The sequence below is a fragment of the Nestor notabilis genome, unplaced genomic scaffold, assembly GCF_000696875.1.
Source record: "Nestor notabilis isolate BGI_N333 unplaced genomic scaffold, ASM69687v1 scaffold11659, whole genome shotgun sequence".
NCBI lineage: Eukaryota > Metazoa > Chordata > Aves > Psittaciformes > Psittacidae > Nestor > Nestor notabilis.
The window spans coordinates 127,840-137,859 of NW_009942496.1; the positions used below are offsets into that span (position 1 = coordinate 127,840).

The window sequence follows — 10,020 nt, forward strand, 5'->3', positions numbered from 1 at the left end:
CAGCTCCTTCCACTGGTACCACAAAGGATCAGCAACACCAAAGCCATGAGTGACATCAAATTCTCTCTTCAAACAGCAACAGAAATACTTCTGAGAGAACAGACAAACCTGTAGGCACTTTCAAGGTGACTTTCTGGGAGCCAAGTGTAGGAGTGAGGATAGCATGGAACAGGGACTGCACTATTAGGCTGAAATCAAACTAAACAGTTATTGAATGCAGCCAAGCAAGACTAGAGGTAGGTACAGCCGACAAGAACTGGAAGAAGTGAAAAAATTAGTTTCAAAACAGGATGCCACAAAAGCTTCCTTCTATTATTTAAGAGGACCAATCGTTAACATTCTCACTCTTGACATTTTACCGGTGGCAGCTAAAGAAGAATTAGAAACGGATGGTTTCACAAACTAAGCAGGTTTTCGTCCTCTGTGGGAAGTGTGATGGTGCTAAGGGAAGTAATATCAGACTCTTGAAATGTAAGGATGGGAATACCAAGCAACTGAAGTGGGCAGCTGAACAGATTTATTGCATCATGTACATAATCTTACACGAACTTCAGATCTTAAAGGAGTGCTAATGGAAAGAAGAGAAGAGAGTTTCTCCAGGCAATTCTTAAAGCCACTTTAAATCTTCCAGCGAGTGACTGGAACAATGGCTACTCCAAGTAGTAAAAATAAGTGTCTCTAAATCAACTGGACAAGCATTGCAAAGACAAACAGGGTATTTTCTTGGTGGTGGTGAGAATTCTTTAAGTCCTCAGAAAGAAGACTGGCTGGAGGTTTTTCTCTGTACCCATTGGCTAACACAGCACTGAAAAGCAGCAATGAATTACAATTTCAGTCAACTCCTTATGATGATTCATCAAAACAAGCTTTTGCTTGGCAATTATTTAATATGAAGTGAAGAAATATCTGATAGGCACTGGCACCACAAAGTTACACTACCATGAATTACTTCCTATTTTCCCAGCACATTTGAGAATCATTCTTTCATTCTTCTAATAGAATTTTAAGATTCTTCATGAAACTCAAGAGCTCCATCCTCAGCTTTTTTTTCCCAGTGCACAATAAACCAAATAGATCATAAATGAAATCATAAAAAATGCCACATATTTTAAGTGGTTGCTATGATGCAGATTTAAAAGGACAGTTGATTTTCTTAAATCACTGTTCCTGTGATAGTGTATAACAATAGCATCTATATAAACAGAATTTAAAAAGCACCAGAAAACCCCAACTCATCATAACATTCCTATATTTCACCCCTGATGTTACGGGAAACAAAATTTGATGTTACTGATCTGTTCCAAACACTAAATTATTCTATAAACAGCCGGTAATGCTAAGCCTACAGATCTGCAATTTAAAGAAGTAACACACACGAATGTAGTTTATTGAAAGATAACATACCAGAACTTCATATTCAGGTCCCAGCAGGTTTTCCCACTTGGATTTCAGCTCATGTGCTGGAGGGAGCGGGACTCTTCCTAAATACAAAAGTGAATAGTAAATTTACAAGCATATTGTACATTCAGAAGTAAGTTTATTTCTAAATACTTCAATAAAAATTTGGTATAAATAAAAGATTAGAGGGTGTAATCCCAAAAAGGAAAGTGCATTAAGCGGAGTCAAACAGTGCAAACCAAAAATGTTTTTCTTAGCAAAACAATGCAAAATGCCAGCTACTGCCAACGCATGATTTATTCAACTGAGAGGCAGAAATGATGCTCACATTGATGAGATGTGAGTTCTGTAGGTATAGTACTGTAAATAAATCATTCTTTCAGGCTGCAAAACAAATTGCACATGACTTCATAATTTGTTGCTATAAAAATGCTTACTACTCCAGGGAAGCATCATCTCCCACCAAAATGAACCCCCTTAAGAAGTAAAACACCTGACAAGATATTGCTGTTATCAAGGGGCTGCGTCAGCACAATGCAGTCACAGACTTTATTTATATATTTGGCAGGTAGAAAGGCTTGTCTAGTTTAATTAGGCCAGTAAGTAACATGAGCTTTAATATAAGCTCCAGTTCTAAACCAGTCTTCCATGGGAACCTGGCTATCTTGACATTTATATCTTTTCAGCTTTCTTACTTATGCAACCAAAGCAGTATTACATTCATGTAAGACAATTTGACAGAGCTAGACAGCATAAAATGACTGGCTGCCCTGCATTTGACCTCATCCAGAAGCTCAGTGTACATATAAAGTTCCAAGCTGAAGAAATGTTTAACTGGTAAGAATCAAACTCTAAAGCAAACTCCATCTAGCAGCTACAGCAGCAGCAACTGAGGCCTGAATTACCAAAACCTGGGTTTTCTCCCCCCTGAATGACTGTAGTTTAGTCAGATGTCTAGACAAGGCACAGAGCACTTAGCATTGCTGCTATGTCATACTGAAATTTAAAATGTAAATCACAAGATCACTGCAAGAAGGACATTGAGGTGCTGGATGGGGCCAGAGAAGGGCACCGGAGCTGGTGCAGGGCCTGGAGCACAAGTGTGATGGGGAAGGGCTGAGGGACCTGGGGGGGTTTAGTGTGGAGAAGAGAAGGCTCAGGGGGGACCTTATCGCTCTCTACAACTGCCTGACAGGAGGATGGAGCCAGCAGGGGGCTGGTCTCTGCTCCCAAGGAACAAGAGATGGGACAAGAGGGAACAGCCTCAAGCTGCACCAGGGCAGGTTTAGATGGAGATGAGGAAATATTTCTTCCCCAAAAGGGTTGTCAAGCAGTGAACAGGCTGCCCAGGGCAGTGGTGGAGTCACCATCCCTGGAGGTGTTTAAAAGACATGTAGATGTGGTGCTTGGGGACATGGTTTAGTGGTGGACTTGCCAATGCTGGGATAACAGTTGGACTCAATGATCTTAAAGGTCTATTCCAACCTAAATGATTCCATGATTCTATTCTATTTTGCACACAAACCAGTGAGTAAAATACCTCAAGGGGGGGTAAAAAAAATTCAGAGCCTACCTACTAGCAAAAGCCAACAGAAGTGGGATGTCAAGCTGCCTCAGCTTTCAACACCTTTGTAGACTGCAAAGGTAAAACATGAGCTTTGCAATACAATCCTCATCACATCATTTTATAACTTTGAATTTTTCTGCTTATTAAAACCAAAGATTTAAGTTAACTTACACCATAACATAATCCATCACTGTATCACTTCCACTCTGTCATGACAGATAAGCATATTCTGTCTGATCTGTGCTGAGAAACCACACTCCTCAGAGCCTACTAACTGAGATTTCACTTGGAAATATCCAGAGCATCTTTAACCTGTAGGCTCAAGGAAATGCAGATATTCAAGGATTCCAGAAATTCAGGTAACTATTTTCTGTCACCAACAAGAAACCCCCTTAAGGATTAAAACTTGCAGTTTTAAGCACAGACCACACTTCTGTCTGAAATAGGTTATCTCCACTAAAAAGAAGGGAAGAAAAATTGTCCCAAAATTCTCAGCTGTGAGTTAAAGGGTTTTTTTCTCCATTGAAACTGAACTGAAGCTTCTAAGGAAAAATCCTCTTTGTGAGTCTTGTTATTAAGCACCAGCTGATCACTATCTTTATTCCTCAACCAGAACACCTTTGTAGACTGCAAAGGTAAAACATGAGCTTTGCAATACAATCCTCATCACATCATTTTATAACTTTGAATTTTTCTGCTTATTAAAAAAAAAGATTTAAGTTAACTTACACCATAACATGATCCATCAGAACCAGAACATTTCTCTACTCCTTCTACTTGCAGAACTACTCAGGGACAGAAATTCTTTAGTCTCTTTTTCTGCTATTATAAAGTAATAGTGTGAACACACAGGACCTAAGCACCTGCAATCCCCTGTGCAGCCCAATATAGATTTGAAGGTTCACCAGGAGTAATGAATCTTAGGGCCAAGCTCTAAGTTCAGTTCTGTAACTGTAAGGTGTGTTCAGTTGGCTGAATACGGATTTCTTTGTCACTTCAAAAACACATTGCCAAAATCTATGAGTTGTTCAGAGCAGGTGCTGTTGCACATCCCCATTTGAAGTTTCCCCCCTTTTCTTTCTTTCAAACACACTTTGAAGTCTTTGCTTGTAACTTCCCCAGAACTGTGGAAACTGGAGTGATTTGGATTAAGTATATTCAACTCCAATGGTATCACCCAATTTACTTAAAATGCTCCTTTTTCCCCCCAAACAACTTTTTCCACATGGCAGCTAATAGGAAGTTTCTTTCTAGTCTCTCATCCAGCTGGGATTTCTCATGACCAGAGATATGTACCACATCTTCTATAATGTGCAAGGCCTCAGACATGAAAATGCTTCCCAAGGACAGCTTTCATTAGCAACAACTTCCAGCATATTTAGTCTGCCTTTCTGCCTGCACTTCCATACAGTTTTTCATTTCTAATTAGCAAGCATCAAGAAAAAAAAGTCACAGATGTGTTGTAAAAAAAAAAAATCATCTTTCCTGGTCAAACTTCCCAACATCTTCAAAATCGGGATCTTTTCTTCTTGCACTTTCCTCCTGGTTTCACAAACTTACTACACAAGGATGTGGACTGCGCTCTAGTGCGCTTCCTTAATGCACTACCTTTATCTGCCCTACTGCTGGATACTTTTCCTGGCTGTCTTTAACATCTGACATGCATCATCATCTCTTTGGGTTTTGAGTACTGCTGCAAGGCAAAAGAAAGCAGTTCTGCCCAGTCTGCAGTCTTGCAGATGTAGCTGTTAAGTTAATTGCCTCTAGTCTGCTAGCAGAAAGTTTCAGGCATCGTGCACACTGGATCCTAAACCATATTGCCTTTGTAACAGAACTGCTTAAGCATGGGCTTGCCTGGCTAGAAATACTGTTTAATACCTACCCAGGAAACACAATTTAGTAAGAATTTCACACAACTGGGCTTAAAGGGAAGTAATACTGATTTTATAAAACATACCTTTTGCATTAAACCTCTAAAGGCATTTCCAGAGTTTAGTCAGAGCTTTAAATTAGCAGTATTTACTTTAGCACCATTATTATGAAGTGCTCATCACCATGTCCAAAATAAGCACCTATCTTTGGAATTTAAACTTGGCCATTAAATTCTATTCCAAGGTGAAATCTTATACATCGTATTTCAGTATGAGTAAAATTTGCAACTAAGTATTCCAACTTTTTAACAGAGACACACACACACTTTATAGTTGCATAAAGCTTTTGCAGAACCTTGTAACTTACAAGTGGTTTCTCACTATGAAAAACCACAGTTTAATCAAGCAATGATACTTGCTTACCATTGCATTAAACACTTCTGATTCATTACCCAGTTTCAAAGCCATGCCCATGGCAGTATCCTGTTGGCCCACAGACGATCAGCACTGCTAGATCGTATCAAGAACAGTGTCCAACTGCAAATGAACTGTATTTTCAGTGTTTAAATGTTGGCATCCCAAGATACACTGTGCATACAAACACATTATCCTGTATTCTTCAGGGCAAGGGGAGCTTGGATACATAGGACCATAGAAACATCTGGCAGTATGCTTGGCACATGTTGCACTAGAGAATTGCAGCGTGGATATACCACACTGCCCCCGCAAGGAACCAGAGTGGGTCCAACTGGTAGCTATGGATTCCAGGCAATGAAGTCCTTGCCAGACCCAGGTGCATCTGCACCATACTTCACAGAGCTCCAAGGAAGGGGATCATGAGATTTGCACAATATTGGAATTGAAGGGGTGCCACTTGTATATATACAACTTGGTTACAAACTCCTTTTGAAACTGAGGGCTTTGGAGTATTTATGGAGAGGCAGGAGATCCACATCAAAGTGGGCTGTGTCTGCTATGAAAAGGGCTCAAAAATACAGTTTGATCAAAGCTGATTATCAGCAGAACAGGGATCACTAAGGCATATCTAGATAACACACCTTGAGACTAGCAGAGTTTATTAACTTCAAGCCAGGTAAAAGCAATTTTAGTGCCCGGCCTAAACTGATCCTGGCACTGATAGAGCACAGTTTCACAGCACTAGGTATTAGGTAACAAATTCCTCAGGAAGTTCCCATTGCATCAAGGCAGACATCTGCAGGCTGTGACACCAGATAACCCAATCAGGAGAAGTCAGGAACTGACTACAGAGGTATTGTTCACTTCAGTAGAAGAAGAAAACACGCTATGCATAGAAAGTCCCACAGTAAAAAAGAACTGGCTAAGTGACACAGGACAGCATGTGTTGCTCTTCTCTCTTGTCATAGTGAGCGTAAGTCCTCCTGGCTCTTCTGCCTCTAAATACATCCTGCTGCTAAGTCCTTACATTATTTGCCCATCGTAACTACAAATCAATATATGCTTTTCCATTCCTACAGTTAAAACAATGCTTTGATAACCTCACATCTCAGCTACTCAAACACCTCTGTTTTGGCTTCCTATTTCTGGGAACATGCAAAAGTCACAACAAAGGATGTCTGGTTACGAGGCTTGGACAGAAAAGTAAAACAGAATGGAGCATAGGAGCTGCTACATTTCTCTCGTTTCCAGGTTGTCTTTAATACTGACAGATCTTCCACAATCACAGCAAAATTGTTATTCACTGACAGCCGTAATTTAGAATCCTCTATTACATCTACATATCTTCAAAATTACAAGGCATAAGGATAATTTATGCTGACTTTAACACAAGCTGTAGAAATTCACCCAGAAGTTCCTGTAGAAGAGCCCAGAAATCTGCAGGCAAATTGAAGCTTGCCTTCTGAAAGACCTCCAGCCTTACCCTTAAGTCAGAAGTCAGCTAAAAACCAAAGCAGTCTGTGCCTTTGTGATCTGCCCCTATGACCAATTGCCTTTGCTGTTAAAAACGCATAGAATCATAGAATGGTTTGGGTTTGAAAAGACCTTAAGATCATCTAGTTTAACCCCCCCTGCCATGGGCAGGGACGCCTCACACTAGACCATGGCTCTGTCCAAACTGGCCTTGAACAATGCCAGGGATGGAGCATTTACCACTTTTTCGGGCAACCTGTTCCAGTTCCTCACCACCACAGTAAGAGTCCCTCTCTGGCATGTCTAATTTGAACTCCTGTCCAGTTATCATGTCTTTACACCTATTACGCCTTTGCCAGACCAGAGGCTCTCTGCATATTCTGCCTGCATAGGTCAACAACTCCAGTTCAGCTCAAGCTCAGGGCAAGCAAGCCAGAAATGGCACATCTAGAAAGCAAACTCTAGTTTCCAGCAGTGGCATGGGAGGAAGCAGTATGCAATGGTATTAGTACAAGGTAGATGAGTTGGGTCTGGGAACCAGCAGGCAGCAAGGAGAGGTTCATTACCAAGTGGGGAATCTCACAGGAACTGACATAATTTGTGCCAGGCTTCCTACTTCTCTGGTGCTCCAGGGAAGTCAGTGACCAGGAGCTTTATAAGCAGGACAAGCAAAGAGGAGCAAGGCAGTTACAGGCAGGAGGCACATGGAAATGGCATCTGTCTCATTTGTGTGGAAAATGACCTGCAAATGGAGACATGTTAGAAGACATGTCCTGTCCTCGCTGCTGCAGCATGGCTGGTCCTTCAGAAAGCCACATTCAGTTAAAAACTCCTGCGGGAGGCAGGGAGGATGCTGCGGCTCAGGTCATAGGTTGTAGGAGGCGTAGTTGAGCAGCTCGGAAGGCGAGTTCTGAAGAAGTTACTGCAGTGCCAAAAGAGGAAACTGCAACAAATGGGCATCAGAGATGATGTACAGGAAAGCAACAGAAGATTTCAAAAAGACTATGCAGATGCAGGAGCCTAAGACCTGTGAGGGCAAGAATATAGGTATGACTGAGGTAACACTGGATCAGGAAGTAAATGTGAACTCCCAAGAATTCCATCTCCTGATGCTGCTCACCCAGCAATCTCCTGGCAGCACAGGAGGCTGAACAAGACTTCTCTTCAGGAAGTCATCAGAGTAGAACCAGGGCTAGTAAGATGAACTGGTGAGCTGGGGACATTCTGCTCTATAGAGCTTATGAAATTCATTCCAGAGTACTGAAAGGGCTGTACCTCCACTGCCTATAATCCACAAATAAATAAAACAAAACAAACCATGGAAACCAAATGGGGATCACTAATGACTGGAAAAGAGCAAGATATGCAAGGAGAAAGATCCAGAGAATTACAGGCCTGCCAGTTTCACCCTTGTCCCTGCAAAGATTATGAGATACTTCCTTTTGGAATCCATTTCCAAAACCATAAATGATAAGAAAGCGAATCAGGAGCAGTTAATATAGATTTGCCAAACAACTGACCAATCTGACTGCCAAGATGTGGATGCAAGTATAATACACATCAACTTTACCAAAGCTTTTGACACCAATTACATTGGCATTCTCATTTGGAAACTGAGGAAGCACAGGTTTGATGACTGATAAATGGGCCATAGACCACCAGGATGAAAGACATCATTAACCAATGGCACAACAGCCAGTTATGAGAGAAGGTCAATAGCTACAGGGACCAACATTATCCAGGATCATTATCAGTGTCCTCATGATGGCACAGAATGCACTCTCAGCAAACCTATGCACAGTGCTACATTTTAGGGATAGGGTGGGGTGGAATAGCCAATAGATCCAACAGGTAGAAGTTTACTTCAGAGGAACCTGAATATAAAGCATTACAGAGCAAAAGCTGAAGACTGAGTAAGCCACAACAGCCCATCAGTACCGAAAATGAAGTAAAGACAACTCCAATGACTCAGAAGAGACACTACAAGATCTCCTTTCTACCTGTTTTCTGTAGACTCTGCTTATTTGTATTTTGAAGATTATCCTTCTGTTGTTGGTCTTCCTCACACTTAGTGTCCACACTAGTTTCAGTCCCTACAGCTCCAGGGGACACAAAGGTTGGAACAGTTGGTTGCACTGTGAAAACAGATGAAAAATAATAAATCATATGCTGCAAACCATATGAAGCAGTAACACTGCCTCAGTAACTACTCTTCTTTTTGGTTACACAAGAATTTTGTGCTCAATTTTCCCAAATCCCTCATTTCTGTTTCTTTCCATTCCTCCTTAAGAATCTCATTTTCTACAGTGTGCCCTTACAAAATCTAGGATCACACAGTATTTAGCCCTAATTGTTAAATTAAGTAACTGTAAATTGAGTGAAAAATAAAATCAGTTGCTGAAAAAGAGTGGGGGGGAAAGGGAAATAAAAAAAGGATTACCTCTATCTGAAGGTCTTTCTGAAGAAAGAGTAGAAGAAGGCTTCCTTCTAAGCAAGGTAAGGCGGACAGTCTGTCCTGTGTTACGCAATGCCTCTACTACTTCTTGGTTGGTATAATCCTGTATGTTAACTCCATCAACCTACAGCAAGACAATAGTATCATATAATAGTAATCTCATTACATTCTTAGGCTGTACTGTTCACTCCACATTGTTTTGTGCAGAAATCATAGAGTTATTCACCCAAGACAGTGGCATTTGCAAAACAATCTCATTAATCAGTTACATTTCACTAATCAGATGATATTACCAAAATGCATGTTAAAAGGAAACACAGCAGTAATTCCTGTCTTCATGGAGCAACCACAAAACAGAATTTACTCATCTCATATAAGTATGCACTGATTTCCCCCTACAGTTTGTTTTGCTTACAAAAAACAGTTTAAGAAGTATTGGGATGAAGCTCCCCAGCAAGTGTAGTCAACCTAGAACATTGTTCAGTTCATTATCACTGTTAATTTTCACATGGATTTCTAACATGCCCCACACAAGCCTACACACATAACTGTTCATATAATCTGCTCTGACCAGCCTGATTGTTACATTAATTCAGGTGTTTTAATTTACACTCAAAATACTTGGTTTACCTCACTGTTAGGTCATGCATCTATAGGGGCTTCTACTGCAAAGCTGCACATAAAAGCACAAGGTTGTATCAATTTTTGCTCTCACAAAGGAGAAGCTGACTTTGGAAGGTCTGGCATAGCACACATTTTAAAAGCAATTTAAAATTATATATCTATAAATATTATCTCTTAAAACAAAAAGACTGTGTTTTAACGTGTAATTCATTCCT

The 10,020-nt window shown here is 40.6% G+C and overlaps 1 protein-coding gene across 1 annotated transcript in view; it reads right to left on the reverse strand.

The window, feature by feature from the left end:
- Positions 1-10,020, reverse strand: part of INADL (InaD-like (Drosophila)) — a 146,894-nt gene that overhangs the window by 121,791 nt on the left and 15,083 nt on the right. Inside the window, exons 10-12 of the mRNA XM_010021438.1 lie at positions 9,167-9,305; positions 8,727-8,861; positions 1,405-1,481 (exon numbers count right to left, since the gene is read on the reverse strand). Of these exons, the coding sequence (XP_010019740.1) occupies positions 1,405-1,481; positions 8,727-8,861; positions 9,167-9,305 (351 nt within the window). The remainder of the gene's footprint in view (positions 1-1,404; positions 1,482-8,726; positions 8,862-9,166; positions 9,306-10,020) is intronic.